The sequence below is a fragment of the Caretta caretta genome, chromosome 11 (assembly GCF_965140235.1).
Source record: "Caretta caretta isolate rCarCar2 chromosome 11, rCarCar1.hap1, whole genome shotgun sequence".
NCBI classification, from domain to species: Eukaryota; Metazoa; Chordata; order Testudines; family Cheloniidae; genus Caretta; species Caretta caretta.
In genome coordinates this window covers 52,154,057-52,179,206 of record NC_134216.1, presented here as the reverse complement: position 1 = coordinate 52,179,206, position 25,150 = coordinate 52,154,057, and the positions used below count along the sequence as shown (strand labels likewise).

At 38.0% G+C, this 25,150-nt stretch overlaps 1 protein-coding gene across 1 annotated transcript in view; it reads right to left on the bottom strand.

Annotated features, from left to right (window-relative positions):
• Window positions 1–1,257: 1,257 nt before the first annotated feature.
• WDR75 (WD repeat domain 75) overlaps window positions 1,258–25,150 on the bottom strand; it is a 39,461-nt gene continuing 15,568 nt past the window's right edge. Inside the window, exons 6-21 of the mRNA XM_048868619.2 lie at window positions 23,456–23,526; window positions 22,587–22,703; window positions 21,701–21,789; window positions 20,648–20,806; window positions 20,092–20,151; window positions 19,886–20,001; window positions 19,041–19,216; window positions 18,043–18,206; window positions 15,030–15,210; window positions 12,402–12,496; window positions 10,795–10,890; window positions 9,783–9,952; window positions 9,094–9,153; window positions 4,150–4,296; window positions 3,952–4,043; window positions 1,258–1,541 (exon numbers count right to left, since the gene is read on the bottom strand). Of these exons, the coding sequence (XP_048724576.1) occupies window positions 1,334–1,541; window positions 3,952–4,043; window positions 4,150–4,296; window positions 9,094–9,153; window positions 9,783–9,952; window positions 10,795–10,890; window positions 12,402–12,496; window positions 15,030–15,210; window positions 18,043–18,206; window positions 19,041–19,216; window positions 19,886–20,001; window positions 20,092–20,151; window positions 20,648–20,806; window positions 21,701–21,789; window positions 22,587–22,703; window positions 23,456–23,526 (2,001 nt within the window). The 3' untranslated portion in view covers window positions 1,258–1,333. The remainder of the gene's footprint in view (window positions 1,542–3,951; window positions 4,044–4,149; window positions 4,297–9,093; window positions 9,154–9,782; window positions 9,953–10,794; window positions 10,891–12,401; window positions 12,497–15,029; window positions 15,211–18,042; window positions 18,207–19,040; window positions 19,217–19,885; window positions 20,002–20,091; window positions 20,152–20,647; window positions 20,807–21,700; window positions 21,790–22,586; window positions 22,704–23,455; window positions 23,527–25,150) is intronic.

The following is a 25,150-nucleotide window of genomic DNA, read 5'->3' as shown; positions in this document are numbered from 1 at the left end:
GAAATGGTGGAAGTGATATGCCCAGCCAAATGGTTCTGGAGACCTTTGTTTAGTGTTCAAGAAAGGAAGCTTTTCAAAGAACCTTCCTACACCCTACATTGAAATAATTAAGGGCATGTTTATATTGGTGGGGGAGGAGGGATGAGGAAGCTAACACTGATTTTAACGCTGGCGTTAAACAGTGGAAGTTGGGGGCTGAGCAACAAAATGCCCATTATGTAAGTGGTTAAAAAGATTTGCCTGTACAGTTAAAGCTGTTATATTATTCTTTGCTTCATTTATGTACCAGAAGCCCATTAAAGGGTTCATTGTCCTTCCAGAACAGATGCTGTGTTTCTTTTCAAGTGGAGTGAAGTTCAGTCAATTGGAAATTTTGCCATGTTACATTAGAAAGTATTGATGCACAAATACTTTCAACATCTGAAGCACCTGACATCCAAAGATCTCTCAGTGCTCAACAAATGTCAGTGAGGTATTTCAAACCTGTGAAGTATTAGGCTGCATTCACCCATGCTTGCAAAGGGAAGTGGTGGTGATGGGACAGGTAAGCTGCTATTTTTGGGGGATAAGGGCAGTCAGGGTTTGCACTGAACTCCCAGAGATTCTGCCTGTGGAGTGGCTGGCTGAGACTTCTGCTAAACTGTTAGTAACCTCCTTCTTCCACCCTGTTGTGTTTTGTCCATCTGCCACATCCTGTCCACCACCCAGATTGTATGTTCTCTGCAACTGGAACGATCTTCTATGTTACTTGCCTTTACAGAGCCTATCACAATGGGACCCTGATCCTCAACTGGGGTTTCCAGGATCTACAATATAAATAGCAGCAGCTGCTATAAAGTGAGGTTGAGAGTCTATAGAAATCCTAGTTGGAAAAGCTGCCTGTCCCTTCATGATCAATACTTTTGGGCCCTCTGTAGGCCACCCACAACAGAGCAGTGGTTCTGGAATCCTTTCAGAGACTTTCTTGTGCCTTAGATATTTGTGGGCACCAGCCAATAAAATGCAGAACTGAATCAAGCCCCTCATCTACATTTTACAGATTGGAGAATAAATGGACAGAGGTTAACAGTTGTTTGAGGTAACAGTACATCTGAGACAGAGCTGGGGACAGAACCCTGACCCTGTGCTTCAGTGCCAAAACCAGCCTTCCTTTCTTAACGAAAATTAAAATTGCAAAATACTTGCTTTGAAATAATACCTTTTACATTAAATATTAGAATCCAATAAAAAACATAAGACAAAGGCTTGGAAGAGAGCTTTTTGATAGAACACAGTATTTAATTCATTAATATTTAAGTTCATAAGAATATATAAAATGCAACATGTCTTGTTTCTAGAGAGCAGCTACCCAACTGTAGTCCATTCTTCTTATCTTTCGCAGTTGTTTTTCCTGAGATTTAGACAGTTTAGTTTGGGTAATTTCACCCAAAAACTCTGTAGGATTTATATCTTGTTCCATCTCCGTAAGCTCTAAATCCTCATCTGATTCATCCTCCGCTTTTTCACTGTCCATTTCAACTTCATCAACCGCTTCTCTGGCACTTTAAAGTAGGGGGACAGAGGAAAAGAGACTATCAGCATATTCTACCACAGGAAGGAATGAGAATATAGTTTCGATACTAAATCGTGATATGGAGTTAAATTGTCTGTGCAGGTGAATTTTATATACATTATATAACTTATTTATGTAGCACTGCAAGGTACTTTACTTACAAGGAAAAGATGTGCCCCAAAGAATTTACAATTTAAACAGATTACTCTCAGCATATGTAGCACGTATATACACAAACACACTACAAATATCTATAATAAGGCCTAATATTTGGGTCTGATCCAATGTCCTTTGAAGTCGATAGAAAAATTCCCATTGGCTTTAATGGGCACTAGAACAATCCCTTAAACTGAACAGCTCAACTGCATGCATCACACACCTTTGCCCATCTCACCCACTCTCCACCCACTAATCCATTTCTCCTGGATTATAACAATCCAAACCCTTGAACACTTTCAAATACCTGCCATTTTATTTGAAATGAAACATAATCTTTGACAATTTTATTTCTCCATATTATGTTAGTAATAAGGTACTGGATAGAATATATTCAGTCTTGCATCAGTAATAGGTATAATCTCATGATTTTACAGGACCAGAAATGCATGTTTTATACCATTGGAAGAATGGGTTTTCCACCCTCCCTACAGGCCACGATGTCGTCTTTAAGGCCTGGAGAATGCAGAGATATCAGACCTTAAAGTGCTGACATTTCTAAGTATAGAAAAAGCATTACAGTAACTTTTCAGAGAAACTTTAAAAAGTTATTGGTTATAGTGTCCTCTCTCCCGCTCACACTCCCTCAGTCTTGTGCAGAAGACCAAATTATATTAAGGTAGAATGGGTTTCAAAAAAGAGTCCCAATAAAAAAGGTTTAAAATAGTTACCTACAGAATATGTGCTGCTGCATGTTGTCTGAAAGTGTAACTGGAACTTGTCTGAGATGACCTGTATAACTCTCTGCTTGCGAGTAACATGGGTGTCCTATACTCATCACTGAATTAAGAAATCTCTACTGTACCCCCTATATATGTACACACACACTTTATGCATAAGTAAGTTATATACCATTGACAGGCAGATGTGGATACTGACATCAAGATAAAGTGCATAAATATTTGCATGTATATGTATTTATACAATTTTTACATATTTGAATGTCACTGTCTTTTTAGAGTCCAATCCTACAAGTTCTTACACTCATGTGTAACTTTACTTATTTGGCTAGACCCAGTAATCATAATAGGATTTCAGGTGAGTAATGTTACATATGTGTAAGTATTTACAGGATAAGCTGTTAGACTGTATGTGCAGAAATTCTAACCAGGATGACTGACAAACCCTCCTAATGTAGATACAGCTTATACCAGCTAAAAAGTGTTGTTGCCTGTATAGCTTAAGCTGATTTAGTGAGCGAAGCAAGTTCTACTGGCAAAAGCACTTTTATTCTGCTTTTGTATGCATCCGATGCAGTGAGCTGTAGCTCACGAAAGCTCATGCTCAAATAAATTGGTTAGTCTCTAAGGTGCCACAAGTACTCCTTTTCTTTTTGCGAATACAGACTAACACGGCTGTTCCTCTGAAACCTTTTATTCTGCTATAACTGCATCTACATGACAGTTTTTGCTGGTACAGAAAGGTTACAAAAAAACAAAACAGAAAACATGACCCCCCTCGTACCAGCAAAGGTTTCTAGTGTCTGGTGTATGTCTTTGCAAGTGTTTGTGAAATGCCTAATGCACAGGGTACCCAATCCTGGTTTGAGCTACCGCAATATGAACAATAATTAAAAACAAACAAACAAACCTACCATGTTTCTCTGGAGATCTAATTCATTGTTTGGTACACACTTATGTATGAAAAGTTTTCAAGAATAGGGTGTCTAATGGTTAATCTTAGCATGCTAAGTATTTCACTGGCTTCAGTGTACTTAGCATACAAATAAATCTACTACAAAATTACTATCATAGGCCACCAATCTGTATGGATAATTTTTTTTTAGTTAAACAAGAACATACATTTATCTCGCAAAGGAGTAATCTTCATAAATGAAGACACCTCAGACATACCAAACTGTTGCATATTACCGCTAAACCAGTTAATCCTGTTAACTTGCTATGCAATGCTATCAATAAATTAAATCCTAATTAAAAAAACCCTAGGAACTCCTGTGGGGGCCTCTCTCCCTCAATTTCAACTATTTAAATTTTGCCTTCATGATCTCCTTTACAGATAGAGTATTCACTTCCTGAGACAATGACACCTTAATTATAATCATTCTTATGAACTATGATAACGAATGGAATGAATAAAAAAAATAGGAAAAGTGCCACAACACTTAAGTAAGATCTAGTTGACATATGAAACTTATTTAAGCCACCTTGACTGTTTTTTTTTACCTTTTATTCTCCTTGGATATCAGCATTGAATTAATAAAAATGGAACACAAGAAAGAAGCAGATGGCAACACATGTGCAGGAGTGTGTAGGAGCTGAGGAGACAAGAAAACAGAGGTTTTACTGAAGTTCCATTTCTCATGCTTTTATATATACATTTATTACACACACATACACACACTCTCTCTCTCACTCTCTCACCTCTTTGATTGCAGGTGAATCTTGGGCTAAGTGACTCTGGTCAACTGCTGTGCCAAGATCTGCATTCTCTTTTGATTGTTGTTGATGCCTGTGCTTTCCCAATAGCAAATAAAAGGGGGTCATAGGGAGACTCTCCTCTACTGCCAGCTAAAAAGAGCAAAGTAAAACACAGAATAGGTAGTTTAAAAGGGGAAAGAGCCCTTCCTTTCTGAGAAGAAGAAAAGGACAATATTTCAGGGCCAAGAATCTGAATTCTCTCTCTCATACGAATGCCAACAGCTAACAAAATGCTAATGTTCAGCAATAAGTGTTTAGAATTTTCCAACACACAGTTCAGATACAGCCTAATTCACTTGGATATTGTGAATATTCTTCTTTAAATTTTACATTTTAACACTCCACATTAAACTTTAATTCAGTTATAATCAGAAAAGTGACTTTAACAACAACAAAAAAAGCACCTTTTTACTCAAAAGATCTGATTTCTGTGCACATTCTGAGTAAGATCTGATTACTTCAATTACTCAAGGGCATATTATCCCTCTGCATGCAGGGTGGATAAAAACTGATAAGGTCCAAACTTAGATTATACATCTATTAAAGTCATTTAAATCCAATACAAAAATATTAAGCAGTACATTTGCTGCCAAATATTAAAGAAAGTCAAACCACTGGATTGGTTTGTCACTGATTATGCACATGGAACCAGAATTTGTTGTAGTGCTAACCCAGTTTTTAACAGTAGCCTCTTCTGCAGGTGCAGGAAGAATATTTTCTTTATTTCTGTTTATTCCCCTAGTTCAGTTCAATGACTTGTTCATTCAAAGTTAAGAAACTAAATGGGAGTTGAAATGGTAGGAATACTTGTTTTCCTCTTCTAATCTATGAAGAACATCTAGGTGTGAGAGGATGAGATCTATTAGTTCTAAAATCTTGAAGGACATGACGACCAAAAAATCAGCTCAATTCACTAACTACAGATATTACCCCTGTTTAATAAATTGAGTTTTAAATATGAAAAATATTTTGCTCAACTCTATGATAAGAAAAAAGTTTAGTATCCAGCACATTTCAGGTAGTTTTCTTTAAAAAAAAAAATTCTGTTTTGGCAGATTTTTAATTGAATTTGAATTTCCACCCAAGTACAGCTTGGCGCAATGCAAGTAAAAAAAATTAATCTAGTAAATAACAAATGAATCATTCACCATTTTCTAACATAACTCTTATGATTTTTTATTAATAAGCTATATAATTGTTTAAATCAGTGTGTATAGATTTAATGTATTTTCCTGGTTAGCAAAAAGAAGCACAAAATATAATGTAAAGGCTACATTTAGTTGCAATGCAACAACATGTTTTAATGGTTACCAACCCATGAGAAATCAACTTTTCTTTTGGAAAATAACTAAAAAGTAAAAATGCAAACCATAATTAAAATCAAATTATTTAAATCAACGTTTGCTGCTTGCTGATTTACCTCAATTCACTATCTGCGTGAAGAGGGGACTGGCATCCAACGGCTCTTGGGCCCCGCAGACAGAATCACAGAACTGGAAGGGACCTTGAGAGCTCATCTAGTCCAGTCCCCTGCTCTCAAGGCAGGGCTAAGTATTATCTAGACCATCCCTGACAGGTATTTGTCTAACCTGCTCTTAAAAATCCCCAGTGATGGAGATTCCACAACCTCCCTAGACAATTTATTTCAGTGCTTAACCACTCTGACAGGAAATTTTACCTAATGTCCAATCTAAACCGCCCTTCCTGCAATTTAAGCCCATTGCTTCTTGTCCTATCCTCAGAGGTTAACAACAATTTTTCTCCCTCCTCCTTGTAACAATCTTTTATGTACTTGAAAACTGTTATGTCCCCTCTCGGTCTTCTCTTCTCCAGACTAAACAAACCCAATTTTTTTTCAATCTTCCCTCAGAGGTCATGTTTTCTAGACCTTTAATCATTTTTTGTTGCTCTTCTCTGCACTTTCTCCAATTTGTCCACACCTTTCCTGAAATGTGACGCCCAGAACTGGACACAATACTCCAGTTGAGGCCTAAGCAGCATGGAGTAGAGTGGAAGAATTATGTCTCATGTCTTGCTTACAATACTCTTGCTAATACATCCCAAAATGATGTTCGCTTTTTTTTTTTTTTGCAACAGTGTTACACTGTTGGCTCATATTTAGCTTGTGGTCTACTATGACCCCCAGATCCCTTTCCACAGTACTCCTTCCTAGGCAGTCATTTCCCATTTTGTATGTGTGCCACTGATTGTTCCTTCCTAAGTGGAGTACTTTGCATTTGTCCTTATTGAATTACAGAATATTTGCTTCAGAACATTTCTCCAGTTTGTCCAGATCATTTTGAATTTTAATCCTATCCTCCAAAGCACTTGCAACCCCTCCCAGCTTGGTATCGTCCACAAACTTTATAAGTGTACTCTCTATGCCATTATCTAAATCACTGATGAAGATATTGAACAGAACCGATCCAGGTGGGACCCCACTTGTTATGCCCTTCCAGCATGAATGTGAACCACTGATAACTATGCTCTAGGAACAATTTTCCAATCAGTTATGCACCCTCCTTATAGTAGCTCCATCTAGGTTGTATTTCCCTAATTGGTTTATGAGAAGGTCATGCAAGACAGTGTCAAAAGCCTTACTAAAGTCAAGGTATACCACATCTACTGCTTTCCCCCCCCCCACAAGGCTTGTTACCCTGTCAAAGAAAGCTATCAGGTTGGTTTGACATGACTTGTTCTTGACAAATCCATGCTGACTGTTATTTGTCACCTTATCATCTTCTAGGTGTTTGCAAATTGATTGCTTAATTATTTGCTCCATTATCTTTCCAGGTACAGAAGTTAAGCTGACTGGTCTGCAATTCCCTGGGTTGTCCTTATTTCCCTTTTTATAGATGGGCACTATATTTGCCCTTTTCCAGTCTTCTGGAATGTCTCCCATCTTCGATGACTTTTCAAAGATAATTGCTAATGGCTCATATGCGTCACTTTTGTGACTTCTTTCTCCTTTAACCCAAGCTCATGAATCGAGGATCACAGGGAGAAGGGGAGTTAGCTGTGGAGCTAACATTGTAACTCACCCACATTTCCTCTGCAATTTGGACCCCATCCTCAAGGGAGTAGGAGGTCTGGGAGCATGGGCTGAGTGGAGCCACTTGCATGGCTCCTGTAAAAGCCAGTTTAAAAAGGAACCTGAGAGGGGCAGTGGAGGAAGAGGGGCCACACAAATCCAGTGGAAACCCCCAAAATCGAAATCACATCTTCCCTACCCCTATATGGGAGCAGAGGTACAGCTCCAAGGAACTACAAAAGCCATTTAGATTCTATACTGGTTCATGCATCAAATTAACTTCTAACAATGTATCCTTTAGTATACATGTTGATGCATGGAGCTAGAAAGAACCCATCTTGACTTTCAGATTCCAGGTGTATACACAGGGCTAGAAATTAGAATTACCTCCCCAACACTGTCAATTTAGCAGCCTGGATCTCGAGTCAGACACCCTATGGCAGCAGTTTTACAGTCACTTCTCAGACTAGTATCACTACCACTGAACTAAAGAGTACAGAATAAATGATGAACAGTTACTATTTTCTCAAACAACAGATGAATATAGTTTTAAGAAGTCTATTTTAAGTCTTAGTGATTTGTTTTAGATTGTGACTGTGAATAGTAGCTATCTGAACTTTGATATGCATTGCTTAATTGGGATTGATCGAATTAATCAAGTGGTACTGTTTTTATTCTGATTCAATGAGTATGGAAGCACTCCTAAAGGTGTGAAAGAAGTTACAGCGACCTAAGCGTTGTCCACACTGGTGCTATGTCGGCAGGAGATGCTCTCCGATGCAGTTGTGCCAAAGTAGTGATTCTAGTATAGACCTGCCCCTAGTATGAAAGCTTTCTGTATATGAATTTTAAATTCACTCAATACTTGCTCATATAATTTTGAAATTCACTTAACACTAATGCTCGTGAAGATGAATCAAATTTCCACTTTCCATGAAACTCAAACAAAGGGCCATTAACAATATGACTACAGTAGAGCCTCACAGTTACGAACACCTCGGGAATGGAGGCTGTTCGTAACGGAACAAAACGTTATTGTTCTTTCAAAAATTTACAACTGAATACTGATATATTAAATACAGCTTTGAAGAAAAATGCTGTTTTTAAACCATCTTAATTTAAATGAAACAAGCACAAAAACAGTTTCCTTCGCTTGTCAAATTTGTTAAAAAACTTTCCTTTTTTTTTTTGGTTGTTTACGTTTAACACAGTACTGTACTTGCTTCCCCCCACCCCCCTCCAGTCTCTGCAGCTGCCTGACTGCATACTTCTGGTTCCAAATGAGGCATGTGACTGACCACTTAGTTCTTAACTCTCGTGTTTATATCTTTGAGGTTCTACTGTATGTGTAATTTATAACACACGAATTGACTTCTGCACAAAGTCAATTTTTTGCATTTTCCCAGCTCTACATTAAAAAGCATTTTCAGAAGTTACAGAATGCAGCATCTCTATTATTAAGTACACAAGAAAATAGTTAACACAGAAAACTAAAGATTTTAAAGAGCTGCAGTGCCATGCCAATTGAGAAGTAATAGCACTTTAAAATACCAAGATACCTCTTTTAAGGTATGTGCTTTTTAGTACAGATGCAACACTTTTTTGCCAGGAGAAAGGACAGCCATTTGTTACTTCAGCTTTTAATAAGTCTTTATAAAAGGAGCAATACTGCTAAAAAATAAGCAAAAAATCAAATTAAACATGACTACATCTTTAGATTAGCACCTCTCGTTCCATGTCAAGGTCATCTGAACACTTATGACAGAAGAGAATTTAGATCTGACAAATAAGTTTCCAACTGAATGAATTTTGAACTCCTTTGCACAGCCCGGCTATCAGAACAACTGTAAAAATACCTGTTTACTTGATGGTGTAAGCCTTTCTTCTGTGGACTTTGTGCTAAATGTCAGTAGATCCTAGAACATGCAGAATGATGCAGTCAGATTACGGAGTGGAACGACACTTCAATGTATTATTTACAAAATAGTTTCACGGTCCGAAAATTTGTCATTTGAGTGAAATAAAAGCAGACATACATTCCCCACAGCATATTTCATACAGAAACCACAACAAAACAATGAAGGGGAAAAGTCAGAGACCAAGAGATGGAGGGTGGAAAGGGGAAGAGCGGGAAGGAAAGACAAAGCTCTGGGGGGCAACTAGTAGGTTTTGGATTTAATAATTTAACGATTTAAAAAAAATATTTGCATAAAGAGCAATAAATAGTTCATAAGGTAGTCTGATAAGTGTTAGGCAATAATGGCAATTTTCTTTATAGATCCCCAGATTATGTAGTGTTGCTCTTTCATCCGGTTGAGGCAGTGGAATCAAAAGTAATCAAGGAAGAAGTTGGACTGTTTTGGAAACTGAAAACCAATGACCACATTATACCTTATGCTCGTTAAAAGCAACAACAAATTCATAAATGGAAGCCCATTACACTGACTACCAGAGGCCTGGATTTTTATTGCTTGATCAGCAGTTAGCATGAAAGTTTTAAAGCAACAGTTCTCTTATTCCCCCTTCCCTGCCTGTCACTTCTTACCTGTGTTCCAGTCAGGAAGTAAAGTTGAGATCTGCTTAACCACTGGTGTTTTTCTGAGCCAATTGATTCAGGCACATCTCTTGGAATGAAGACAGCCCACTGGATTCTCTCTCTACAGACATTTCTCTGGATACAGAATGGCTTTGGCTCATTTGGCTTAAATACAAACACTGGCAAAACAATTTTTTTATTTTTAATAAACAAAAGCATTTTCTTCCCACCCTTCTAGGGCTAGACAAGGCCCCACATGTCATAGCTAAAGATGGCCGGATGGGACTCCCCTCAACTTCAGTGTGCAGTTATCCTTAATTGGATGGATAATGTGTGACTGAATGATAGGCGGCATCCATCCCCAAGAATGTACATTCTACCTTCATGGCATTCCCAGCCAGAGAGCAAAAACAGAAACTAAACCTCTCTGCAAAGCAAAAGAACTAAAAACGTTGCATTAAGGCTCTATCTACATTAGACATTATACACAGTGAAACAAATGCCCCCCTAAATTTAGGTAGTGTGGAAAGGACTAAGAATTAGGGATGTAAATACAGTTTAAAAAATTAACCGTTAAAAAGATTTACACATATTTCGTTTAAACGGTTAACCAATTAAAGGGCCGGAAAACTGGCTGGCCCAGGGATTAACGGTTTAGGCAGGTTAATCGGTAAGACTAATGCTTACTGGTTAACATTTTACATCCCTACTAAGAACACCCCATGCAGAAAGAGTGACTGACCCATATTTGCATTGCCAAAGTAGCAACCAACTGTGTTCAGGGAAGGATGGGTGGCAGGGGAGCCCTACTTACCTGCTGGTATCAGACATGGCCCAGTTTCCTACACAGACAAAATTTAAGGAACTACAGTCTATTTTGTGACTTTAAAAAACACAACCCAACCAACCAACCAAAAAAAACCCAGGTCTTCAACAATAAAAATACAATCTTCTAGAAGCTATGTTTTCAGTGTTGCAGCTTTCACCCTCTCTTGCTAGCGAAGGAAACCTTTGTACTTACGGTCTGAACCTTCCAAGAGCCTTGAGACTGCAGCAATGTTTTCTGAAAGAGGGTCAGGTTGCAGCACCATGACGTTGAGCTGGGCACTCCATTCCACTAAAAAATAAACCACAAGACATGAAAGGAAGCTAGATGTTTTACTAAATAAGAAGCCAAATGTCGAACACACACCTGTAGCTATACCTCTGCCTGGAAGACTCAAACTTTAATATTCACAGGGGAGTCAAAACAGATATTTATATCAATCCTGCTATACCAGTATAAGAGAAAAAGGGTTGGATTATCTAGTCAGTTGGAGTTTGCTGTGCACACACACTCTGGACCTGAGGGTTTAAAAAAAAAAAAGGCTCTGATTTGCATAATCTAGTCATACTTGTACTGGATAGAAGGAAACATACAATATTGTTTGGAATCCTGCTATCCCAAACCCGTTCATTACTCTTCTCCAAACGACTACTCAGTACAACCTGATTTAGTTTGTAGGTTATAAAAAGGAGATGGAAAATAACCCTTGCATATTGACAGGATATTTCTCTAGCCAGTAGAAAGCTGTTAACCTCATTCTCATATGTTGTACTCAGCCTCCGCCTGTGAACGTACCCAAAACTGCGGGTTTTAAGCTTTTTTAAAATTACTGATTTAAATGTTCAGTTGTGGGAAATTATGGGAGAGTAAGACAATTATCTGGTGACAACAGACATCAAGATTCAAAAAAGTTATCCTTATAACCGTTGTCAACATCACATGGCAAAATATATGAAGTAACTATCTTTAAAACAAATTAATAAGTTCTCAAGCAGAATTTTTCTCATTTTGCCTATCTACATTTCTATTATTATTGATGAGAACTTTGTCGGTTTGCATGTATGATGAAATCAACGTTTACTGACATTTACCAATACAAATTAATCATTCCAAGCCTAATCATACTCCAGCTCAGAAAATTTCCTCAATAGTCAAAATATAAGTGTAAACATTTCAGCCAGGAATGCTGCAGGCTTTACAATGGTGTAGTGTCAGTTAGTAAAGCAAACAGGGATTACAGCAGGGGTGGCCAGCCTGAGAAGGAGCCAGAATTTACCAATGTACGTTGCCAAAGAGCCACAGTAACACATCAGCAGCCCCGCATCAGCTCCCCCCGGCCCCTCCCCCGCCTGCTCCCAGCACCTCCCACCCACTGGCAGCCCTGCTGATCAGCATCCTCCCCTCCCCTCCCCAATCAGCTGGAGGCTCTGCAGGGGGTGGAGTGGGGGCAGGGCCTGTGGCAGAGCCAGGGGCTGAGCAGCGAGTGCGCGCACCCCCCCATTGGAAAGTTGGCGCCTGTATCTCCAGGCCCGGTGTCGGTGCCAATTCAAGGAGCAGCATATTATCTTCTGAAGAGCCACATGTGGCTCTGGAGCCACAGGTTAGCCACCCCTGGTCTACAGTGTTACATTGAACTGAAGTATGTAAAGTACCTCTATTATGCTTCCATAGGCTGTTAAGTGGCAGGTCAGTTTAGAATCAAAGCTCAAAGTATTCTGGGTCACACTGAAAATGTAAGTGCTAACTATTATCAGTACTGCCCTGGCAGGTAACATTAATTGATTTAACAAAATCGATCTTACATGCACAACTGAGCAGGTTCCAGCAACAAAGAAAGCCATTATCGGTGGTGCCAAGAAGGTATTTGGAACAACTTAGTCTCCCAAAACACAGGTTCCTAGGTGAATAAAAGCCAAAATAAAGTTAATAAGCCTTAGATCTTCTGTTTATCTTTGTAAATTACCATTACAATCACAAGCACGCTTTCCGTTAAATCTTAAATCCTTTTAAATTAAGCCAAATTCTACTCAGTTAACTACTGTAACTGCAAAATTTAGTCCTCTAGATCCTTCTCTAGTGGCTCAAAAGCGCTATAATCTTTAAAAAAATCTCAGCAAAAAGCAGCTGTGTCTATGGACACTTACAACATTCTTTAAAACACCCTACTTTCAAAGAGATGCCATTATAAGCCTGATTCCATACTGGTCACAATAAGCTGTTAATCAATCATGGGTGTTAAAGAAGTGACAGTGTAATAAAAAAAATCGTATATTTAAAGCATTCCTACCTGTGTTACTAAACAGTACTACAGATTTTCTCTCTCCTTTTCAGTTTTACTAGTCTAATTTACTTTTCACCATTAATACGGTTTCCTTAGTATATCTCCTCAGATTGGAGAGTAAAATTAGGCTGGTCTGTTTCTAATTTTAATTTCTGGTTCTCTTGCACTAGTACAATTAAGTAGCATCCTGATTTCTAGTACTTCAAGAGAAAATGTGTCTTTAAAAAGCCTTTGTGTGATGACATTTCTAATATTAATATCAGAAAGTAACCAAGTTTGTGTGTTTCAAAAGGATTAGTTATTCTAGGTCTAATGTAAATGATAATTCCCCTTTAATTACAGCATAGCTGTCCAATACATACAATTAAGGCCATCCAAATATTTAACCGTCTGCAGAAAATTTACCATTGCACCACTATGTAGACCATAAAGGTTCTATCATAGCTAACAAGAAAAAAATTCTCTGGGTTAATAGATTACAGACTTATCATTAACCTAAAAGCTGGTCAATTTTTTAAAAAGTGAGTTTAACATAGCTGTGGTTAATACACCTGTCCCTGAATTTTTCTGCCAGCTTCTGTCCTTTTACAGTCACAAATTGCTCAAATTTCTTTCCCCTATTGTGAGAGACCCATAGGAAATTGACTATTCAGAGGAAAACGTGAAACTGACCAACTATACAAAATGCTGACAAATTCACAGAACTACAGTTATAGTCCTAAAGTGTTCAATGAACACCAACAGGTCAAAAATATTGAGTTTTGCATTTTTAAGTTGACAGTGTCCTTTTAAGATGGCCATAACTCAGTATTTGTTTTCAGTCGTTTGTTGCAAATAGTTACACCTCAGCAGGCTAGGTACTTGATAGCAGTACTGTGTCACCATTCTCAGGAGCACCACCTGTGACAGGCAGTACTTCCAAGAAAAAAATTCACAGTATTAGCCAATCTTCTCAGAAATATATATTCCCATGTGACAGGAGGATAATGGATAAAAGGGTCAAAGCTCTGAGAATAATGATGGGTCATACCCATTACTATGCCAAGGTAGCAAAAACTATTTTCTCAAGTTACAAGCACTTTTCCAAACCCGATCTGCTTGGTAAAAAACAAAAACAACCAAACACTTCCACAAATACTGCACTCTCAAAGACAGTATTATAATGAGAAGGGAGAATAAAGTGTGTATCTTAAAAGTTTATTCAATGGAGTGAATGCTTCAAGTGAATCTTTAGCATTTTTAAGACACCAGATTCAGACAAAGCAAATTTCCTGCAATTTTTTCAACCTGGCATCTTTATAACTAGATCAACCCAGGAACTATATTGAAGGAATGGTAAAGCAGAAATGTATATTCACACAAGTCCAGAAACTCAAAAGTGAGATTGTCCTAGTCTCCATTTCAACTCCTCTCATCCCCAGCAATGACCTATGGTTTTCTTCTGCATTATCCTGATCAAGAACTTGTGTGTCTAGACATCAGGATGCCTTCTGTTGAGATCAAACAATACTGGACAATGGGACAACTTTCTCAGCAAATATTTTGCAATATGGGTTAACCAGGATCCAAAATGACAAAAGTTTCACACTAATAATAAATTCTCAGTTCACTTGTTTAATTTGGTATTAGTGATTTTTTAATTAAGCTGTTCTTTCATAATGCACATGTTTAAGTAGGAAAGTGATTGGGCTGGTGTGGAAAAGGGGGAGGGTGATCAGCTTTAACCCCTTGATCCTCAGCTCCGCCCTGCAGAATAATGGAAATAAAGGAGAGAGAAAGAGAGTCAGTAGTAACTGTGTCCTGAATATGTGAAGTAGGCATGGGTATATAGTGGAAGAAGGGAGTCACACAAGAGAGATGGAGGGGCAGATGAAACAGCAAAGGGAGCTGGGTGGACTGATCTTCATTTAGGAAAAGTTATTGAACAAGCCCAACTTTTAGCAAAACAGCTTTAAATAAATATTGTAACAAATATTTTAGTACCTACAACTCTAAAAGCTCATAATCAGAGTAGATTTATACAAATGTTAAATATTTCATCTCTGTATGAATACATACTAGTGCTCTTTGAATGCTATAGATGAAATTACCTTTTTAAGTAGTCTTAAACTTGAAAGTAAAAAGCCAAATGATAAACAATGTTACATACTGTATTTTTCCAGGTGGATGACAGAAAGTGCATATAAGATCCCAGGTATCCGAGTTCCACACAGTGACTGTTTCTTCAAAGCTAACAGCAAGTAAAGAGCCATCTTCTGAGAAACAGCAGTTAGTAGCTGGATAGTTGTGATAGCTGCCCACAAAATCACAGCTCCATCCCATACTTTGTTCTGTTAGATTGAACCATTAATACATTTGTTAATTCTTTCTATATTAAGACTTCTAAATGAAATTGAGTAGCACTTCTGTTAAGATACTATTCAGATTCTCTAAGCAAAACTATTTATATTTGAAAAAGTTGTACATTTTTGTAGGGTTTTTAAAAAAAATCTGACCCATGTCAGTACAGAAAACGCCTAGCAAGCGTTGCATTCTTTAGGTTCTGCACTTGAACCACTAATTTGACATATCATGGAATTTGCACACTGCCATGTTTTTGTTCAATATGCAAACTACATTAAATGTAACTTTAAAAAAAGAGGTTGCTAGAAAGATCTAATTTTAATTCCTGTCACTATACTGAAGGCAGGTCAATATTATCAATGAAAATGTACAGCCTTAAAAAGTATTGGACATTCCAGGCCAAAGACACTTGGGGTTATTTCTAAAAATGTACGTGTCCTTTCCTATACTTGATTTTCACTGAACCAGATTAACACACAGGTAAATTTTAAGCTTCATGCACAATATAGTAACCTGTCAGCAAACTTCCTTGTTAACTGTCAACTTCTTCTGGATCTCTTTCCCATCATCATCAATTACCATAAAAACAAACAGGAATTCTCTCTTTCTAAGCTGATTTATTCAATGATAAACAAGTAACTTGTTTGGAATTTCCCCAGTTGGTTTCACAGTAACAATATATTCTCTCAACTGATTTTGAAATAAATGGCTGGTGTGGTAAAATACAGAAAGTAGATTATTTTTTTAAAAAAAAAGTATTATACTTTACACTATGCTTACAAGTTGCAGAAAAAGATATTCATTACATGTTCTTATTTCTCTTTTGCTTTTACATTGTTTCTCTAGAAGGCAAAGTACCAAGATATAAAGGGACAAGACACAAAAATCGGTTTTACTAAAAATGAAAATAAGCCAGTGGGATGTTCTACACATACAATAAATAAATCACTGTATTGTTTTTTGATCTACTGTTGCGGGGCAGCTCTTTCCTCTTCAGTTCCCAGGTATACAAGATCAAATACACAATGCAAATACACAAAGACAGAGCAGCTATATACTCCCATGCATGCCATGACACCGAACTCCATACAGCCTTTGTATGTATGGAGGATGCAAAAGCAAGAGGGACTTGTTTAGTGGATTCAAAACACTTTCATGGTGGGTGCAGGAAGAACCATTAAACCCCATCCACCTCTCCACTTCATACCCAGTTAGTACTGGCTGCAGCCTCGCTGTGCAGTTAGTTAGGAATTGAGACAAGTCAGGGCAGTGGGAACGCATTCCCTCCAACACAGTTTCTAAGAGCAAAGAGAGTTTACTCATGGAACTGGGATTTAGTTGAGGATTAAGGTTATTTAACCCTAGAAAACAAAGCATGTTGGTACTTAGATATGAGTGTAAGTTGCCAAAATGTCCTTTAATAGTTCACAATAGTAAGTAAATTCATCAACATGTGTAAGAAGGGTTTCAGTACATAAACATATCTATGTAAGTGCTAGCAATAAGAATATGAATCTTTGTTTATATTCACCGTGGCATATTTAGGCATTGTACAAGAGCTAAATCCAATGGCTCAGAGAAATTCACTATGGCAAACAGAAAACTACCAAAAGATAAAAGGTAACCTGTGTAGTCTAATGGTATCAGAAAAAAATTCTATTTATTTATGAAGATTAAAACAAAATGAACATAACCAAACTGCAAGCGGATCACTGAAAGGCTGCTGTCAAAAACCATATTTGAGAACCTATGAAGACTGACACACCAATGTCAGGAAAGTTCGTCAAAATGAAGTGTGCCAGGAAGTGCATTAATGGGGAGCCCCTCATATCTGTGGGTTGGAAGGGTTATGGCACGTTACATACCCTTATGAAGTCCTTATCTTTTATTACTGTGTGTTACAATGAGTCTCAACATGAATTCTGGTGGGTGAAGGGTCTTCAATTATTTCTCATCTATACAATCCACAGAATTATGTTCTGTCTGCATTTAGAATGCAGTTTAATATCTGCATGCAAGAGCGGATAAGAATTTAACTACAAGATACTGTACTAGGACAGTATTTTCCATTATGTGGCAACAGATCAAGTCAATTAAACAAGGATACCACCTTTCCAAGTGTTGCTCTCATGAGCAACCTCTGAATAAGAGAACTTTGCCCAAAGAAAAAAACAAAACAAAACCTCCTTTCCAACAACAAAGTAAAGGTTGGGCTGTAATCACTCTCATGAGCAGTGGATGGAGGTCACTGTTCCCTTCTGTGTAGGTGAGTGGTTCTCAACTTTTTCATACTACTGTACTCCTTTCAGGAGTCTGATTTGTCTTGTGGACCACCAAGTTTCACCTCACTTAAAAACTACTGCTTACAAAATCAGACAAAAAAATACAAAACTGTCACAGCGCACTATTACTGAAAAATTCCTTTCATTTTGTCCGTATGAAATTTTAGTTTGTACTGACTTGGCTAGTGCTTTTTATGTAGCCTGTTGTAAAATTAGGCAAATATCTAGATGAGTTGATGTACCCCCTGGAAGACCTCTGCATACCCCTGGCTGAGAACAACTAGTGTAGGGTTTAGGCTAGTGGGATCTGTGCATTCATGTCCCTACCACACCTCCAACTTGCCTACATTCCTAACTATGGGAAATGATGCAAAAGGGTGATGGAGCTCTGTACTAGGGTGCACAGAAGAGAATGCAGTACTTCTGTTTTGTTTCTGATCCTGTGCACTTGCATATGGATGGAGAAGAGCGGAGTCACAATTTTCACATGTTCAACAGGTGGTGAATAAGAGCAAATTACATATTGGCCATACTCACTCTCTGAGTCAGAGTCATCCACCAACACCCAGACTTTAAATCGACCATCCTTCCCAGCTGTTACCAAGGTAGGAGTTCCATCTTCTAATTCATCTGTGTCACGGAAACACAGAGCTGTTACATGATCCTCATGTGGCATATTTATTCTGGTGTTCAGAGTAAAGCTATAGGGGAGAAAAACCTAAATTCACTATTTTATGTCATTTTGAATTTGCAACAGGTTTGTGTTCTGCTTCTTTTTTGGGGGGTGGGGGAGAAGGAAGGAAGAGGATGGTGGTTTGGAAAAGGGAGAAGAAGTGGTTTGAAGACAGTTTTGTTACCAGCCAATTCATAATCTCACATTTAGTTTACCAGGTCTGTTCTCCTGCATTCCCTCCACAAAATTACGATGTAATTTGGAGAACAGAATTCTGATTTATTTAGATTCCTAAGATATACCTACTAGAAGTGCTCCTCCTAAGCTCTGGGCACCCCTTCTAATAGCTAACACTTGATCAACATGGAAAATTATTATTACATAGAAACATTTAAATTTCACTTTTAAACTCCAATCCCATAACTATCGTGCCAAACAACTTTGTGTAACATCTATCCAGTCCCGTCCTAAATAAGCAAGAAAAAAAAGTGAACTTTATGTGTGTCCAGAAGATTAACAAATCCAGACCCTGGAAGACCAGGTGAGTATTAGCATTGGGGTGCTGTTTCAAGGTTTTACATATTTATCTATACAGTATATCTGGCCAGATGGTATAGTAGATTAGAGTGACAAAACAGATTCAAAGAGGTGGTATTAACATGTAAAGAAACCTGATGGCTACTGAAGTATACAAACTTGTTTAAACTGTTAATTTCAAGAACTACAATTCAAGTAAGCGTGACTGATAATTCATACACGAGAGTGCTATTTAAATGTAGACACTACAGTCATTTGCACAATATTTAACAAGAAGTCAAATATTTTGTGGTTTACCCAGGGGCTGACTATAAACTATCAGTACCTTTGTGTTTGCTCATCATAGTTCCACAGTTTCATCTGTAATTCAAGTTCAGTTTCCTTTTCTTCTCGCTGTTCCACTGTTGCTAACCAGCTGCCTCGAGCACTAAATGCAGCCTTCACCAAGTCAACCTGGTTTAGACCTACTTGATGGATGTATTCCTGCTGCACGATATCGAGCTGGAGAGTCACAAGAGCAAAATTAATTTTAAAGGTCAAGAGAGAGTTTGGAGAAGTCAGTCATGGAAAAAGGACACCACAGAAGGAAAGATGTTCTGGAAATTATCAGGACCATTGAAAACTAAATGAAATACTGAACAGTGAAACTGATTGACAATACATGGGCCTTAATACATGAGAAATGTCTGCAAAGGCCATGTAGATTCCACAATACAGAAGATGTGACAACACACCAAAATACACTTTGATTTCAATATTTAGCATATAAAGGCACCAATGACCATTGTGTAGGGCATTTTCTGTAGATTCTGACAGTCTTATTACATTCACTTCCAAGTTGTCCACCACCATAAGAATTGTGATTAGCATTTCAAGGCATAACTTTAAGGAATCAATTCAAATCTTCAAATCCTACTACGTTTATACAGTACAATAATTTGAACTTGTGTAATATCCTTGCCACAGTACAGCTCTGCAAGTCAAGGCACAGATAAGCGACTTTCTTAAGGTCACAGAGGAAGTCTGTTGCAAAGCTGAGACTAGAACACAGTTCTACTGATTCCAATCTTATGCTATAACCATTGAACTACTCTCTCTTACCTACATCATATTTCAAGTGTAATTCTGTCACACAAGTGTATAACTTACAGCACCAGTCTATCAACTTACATTGTACAACTGTTTGTCAGTTTGGAGACAATAGAACTGCAGATGACCAGGTTTTCCATTCAGAACCAAAGCTTTAGTTCTAGGATCAACCACCAAACCAGTCTTGACATCACTGCCTGCAGGGAAGAGCAATAGCAAATGATCCAAGTTAGAAAGGGATGTCTTTAGCCATCTAAGCAGAAGAAAAATTGTTTTACTGCACGTACCTTTGACTAATCCTTGAATTACAGCAGAAACTCTCAGGTTGCTATGTATGATTGTTATTTCTGAATGTACAAATACATATACATTAGCAAGGCAAGGTAAAGGCTTCTGTGATGTAAAACAGCAACAGTTAGCTATATTCTACAACTGGAAAAATCAGGATATGCACCACCCAAAATTAATCTTTAAGAAGTCATTCTACTACTTAATGAGCTACAAATGCACCATATATATGTGCACTAAACATTAAATTGAAAATCACATGGAAAGTCAGCAGCAGAAGAATGTTTGAAACAAGAAAGAAAAAGTACCAGCTTATCAGAATCTTTGGGACCAACTGCAATGATGGAAAAACTAAGTTACAAGCTCCCACAATTTGTAAACAAAGTCCAATGATTGCTAGCATAGGAAATAAAAGATCAAACATCTATTCTTTCAGATGAGATTTGAACTTGTGTACAATACCGAACAGTGAATCTTAAGTTCATATATTCTAATAAATCTATGGCTCATGAATTCCTTATGGAATGAATACTACTACAATAGGTTTGGGCTTACTGTTCTCTGTGTGAGAGGTACAATAGAAAGTTCCATCCGGTGAGGCTGAGATGTATTCAATAGTAGATCCCAAACGGGGCAGGAATTCCTTCTTACAATCTGATCCATCACGCCACTGAACCAGTACAGACTCAACCCCACCACTCAGCAGGCTGGTGCCTTATATGCAATAAAAAACCACAGTAGGTAAAGGAACTATTCCAAACTGACATCTATATATTTCTACTGCGCTCGTCACTATGTTATCTAGAGACTAATTCTATATTTAAACTCTTTAAATTATGTCCCAAGCAAAAAATTACACATCACTGCTACACAACTGGTCAAATGGCTCAAATCTCTTAACATGCCCATCTGATCTCTCAGACTCAATAAGACAAACACTGCTACTGCAAGCATCAAAATGTCACTTAATAAATACTATCTTGGGAACAGCCGATTTCATTCATTTCTTGGGGCAGTCAACTATTTTTTGTGTTACAACACCATAGAAACTCTATTTAATATTAAATACTGCAAAATGCTTCCTGCTTGGGGGAAAAGGCTTTGAAGCAAGACCAATACTCTGGGGATGAGTCATGTTCCCACTAAAGTTAACAAGAGCTTTTCCACTAAATTCAAAGGAAGTAAAGCGTGGGCCCAGATAAGATTTCTTTGGCTTGTTTTTTTAAATTTGGATTTGACTCCAACAAGAACTTAGGTTTCCCCATCTCCTCACAAGATGATTGTTGCATAATAAAGGTGACAGTTGGTTTAGGATTTACATTGCCAAAGAAGGAAAATCTTTGAAGTCATGTCTGCCAGCCAAAATAGTGGCATGAAACATGCTTACACATCTGATTTCCTTGCTTTTTTGTAAAAAGTATACAGCTGTGCACACAAAATAGCCACAACTGCTTCCATCTTTCCATTACTCCACCCAAAAAGTCCTCAAAAAACCTTTCCTGGAGACATAAATCCATTCCTAGAATTTAAATATTTGTTCATAGGTGGATGACTCCAAACTTCAGCAGTTTCTTTTTTCTTCCTGCACTTTAAGACATTTGCACTCACCCTCTACAGAGAAAGCTAGATCCATGACTACATCATGGTGCCAGTGCAGTGTGGAGAAAGTGTACTCTCTTTTGTGGTTAAAATTTCTCCTGTTAGGAAGAAAACATTTAATTTAGTAGCAGAATAGGTGTTGGAGAGAATGATCTGTAAGGAAACAAAAATGGGCATGCCAAATTGAATAACATGTAAAATAAATATACTAACATCTATCATAATCCTTCCAATGCGGCTTTCTTGTATGTTCAGGTGACGGAAAGGAAGAGGCACAGACTACACACTAGGCATAAGATCCCTAGGGAATTGCTGCCAGTTGGGGCAAGAACAACCCCTGATCTGGAGCACTGAAGCAGTGCTGTTACTGGCTGCTAGTTCTCAAATTCTCTTGTCCATTTCCCTTACACAACCACTCAGGAGAGAAGAGCTAGCCTCTCTGCTAGTCACTGACTGGCTTTGTCTGAATATGAACTCCCATCATGCTTTCACTGGGGTTCCCAAAACCTCATACAGAAGTCTCTAACCTCCATCCACAGCACAGGCCCAATTCAAACACTTCAGTTTTAAAGTTGCAGGATGCAGCTAAGGGCACATTTTCCATTTGTGATCATGTGCAAATTAGACAGCCTTGAGGTCAGTCATAATTTACAGCTTTGAGAGCCACTGGATGGCTATCCTCAATAGACCCTTACTTATAATCATTTCTACAGGAGCCACTTCTGACTATGGTAAGGGAGGGTGCTAGATCCAATCAGAGATCCAATTATGTCAATGGCTGAACACCACTGTGAAGCAGAAAGTCCTGTGCCTACTCTCATGACTCGTTATGCTCAAGTTCTATTATTATAATGTCAAATCAATGCTAGCTGGAGAGCTGTCAAGTTTAACATACCAGAGACGAATCTTGCCATCTTTATGTCCACTTGCTATACAGTCTTCCTTAGGGTGACAGGCTACACAAGTAAAATAGTTGTTTGTGCCTTTTCTACTTGTTGCACTTAAAGGAAACCTTCAAAAATTAAAGAGTCGTTTTAATTAGAGTTCAATGTTAGATGAAGCTTCTCAATAGTCTTCATATGTAGTCTACTTGCAGCTGGGTCTATGTCAAAAAAGATCAGAGCAATCACTGCACAAATGCAAATTAAAAGATACTTCTGACTGCACATGGGATTCCAAGGAGCGAGCAACTGGTTGAGAGTATTCCTGAACTACAAGAAAGTTGACAAAAGTTAGGTACACCCCTCCCAAGAAAAGGACAGACACCATCCCCACTTAGCTTGCTAGATTCTTCCCCCCAACAAAGCAGCAGCATCTACATCTCCTCAGGACCTTACACAAAACATCCTAATTTAAGTCCCTGTTTCAATCCAGCAATAGAAAAGTGATGACACTATCGCCTGGGCCTAGGCTAAGAGTTGCTTGGCATCCCACAAATCAATGATGGCACTGCAGCCCAAACTGCCTCCGTTTCCCCACAGCAGCCTCAGACACACATTGAACAAGGGGGGCTGCCAGAACAGAATTTTGAAGAATCTGCCGGTGGATGAGCAGTTACTCAACATCACTTGCTAGGATTTCAGAAATGAAAAAGAAGTCATTCATGAAGAATCCCATTTGGCCATGCAATGATCTGCAGTTGAATCAGTGGTATCAAAGGATGCTGATGGAGCTAAAATAATCTGCATACAGCTGACCTGTTAACATACAGATATATATTTATGAGGTTTCATAGCTGACAACATTTACAGCCGTTAGTCTTACCTATTAACCTTTTTCTTTTTGAAAAAACACACAAGGAGATGAAGGCCACGCACTGATGCCACATATTCACCCTGTTACAGCAATACAGCAAGTTAGGACTTTGTATTTGATACAGATTCATATTGAAACTGGAGCACAACAAATGGGCCTTTGATCATGTTTCTTAAGCAGGTCTGTATCAAGATGCCATTACCCTAATCGATGAGAGTTGCTTGCATGCAGTGAGATGTTACTGCTCCCCATTTTAATACAGCTAATATAAACTCATACAGCCTAAAAGATTTTTTAAAACTTGCTTTGTTTATAACACCTTCCAAGAAACTACTCAATATATCCCCCACTTCCTGGGACAAGCTTTGCATGGAGTTACGGTCATGCAATCCCAGAGAAGTATACACGGGTAAAATAATGTGTGGAATCTCTTGCTTTGTGCACATATGCAATTATTATAAGGTTGCATATGAATGGTTGTTTGGGATACTGGCACAAATTCCTTTTTCATATAGAAAAATAGTTTAGTACTATTTATTAAAAATCCAAGAGTTCCATTAATTTTATGCCAGAACCAGGAGCTCTTACTTAATTTTGTTCCAGAACAAACGCAGATGAAAACACAAATATTGAATTTGCAGTCATACTCCCTCCTATCTTTAGGTATAATAAAAGCAATACTCCTAAGCTTCTGTAGCTCCTGTCCTGCTCTATAAAAGCAAAGGATCCATTAGGGTACACAGGGTCTGAAACATGACTAAAAACAGCATCTTCTTACACAACACATCTGGTCTGGGTGAATAGAGAGTACAGTAAAAGCCTATATCTGTCACTACTACTGTTGACACTGAAGCTGATTCTATTCTATTCCACAGATGAAAAAAATCAGCTAAGTTTTAACTGTATAATATTTACTACTGGTGACAATACATAACCCAGGGGACCACCCCCATCCCCAAATAGCTTCTCTTTTATATTTCAGGCTCACCTTGTAAGTCAGCTGTTTGGGAACCTTCCCCCCGCCCTCCCCAAAAAACCTAAACAAAACAGTTTTTTAAAATGTAAATTTATATCTGAGCTGGGAGTAACAAACAGGGAACTCCACAATGTTATTTTTACAGTCTTTTTTTAGAGTGCAAATGCACTGTTAGCTCATCTTTTTGTGCATCAGAGCTAAAAACATTAGAGCAAAAACCAACATTAATTCTTTTGATTTGTGTGGTCCCATTTTCCCCAGAGGACAGGTGTTCTTTTTGGTATATAGTTTAGATTTTTAAAGGAAGAGGGAAGGGATGTAGCTTACTGAATTCAGAGTTATTTCATTACCTGACTTTTGCTAGTGCTCTGAGACAAATAAAGTTGGTCATCTAATCAGAGCCTTTTGATCTTTAATATCTTAGTGTTTTTTAAAAAAAAAGTAAGCGGGAAAGAGCCAAAATTTTGCAAACAGACAAGAAAAATAAGTCAGATAATATTCTGGGTCCAACATGTTGAACACAATTTTCAATTAACATTTACCACCACAAAAAAGCCTTCAAGGCCAAAAGTGTATTGTATGCCTAGTACGAGAATTGTGACTCTTCTTTCTAAAGAAAGGGACATTTTACTGGATTAAGTGCTTGAAATTGTATAATTTTCCTTCATGTTTACCCTAATGCAATGAAGTTGTATTGTAGGACATACTTTTGCAACTCACCAGCAATC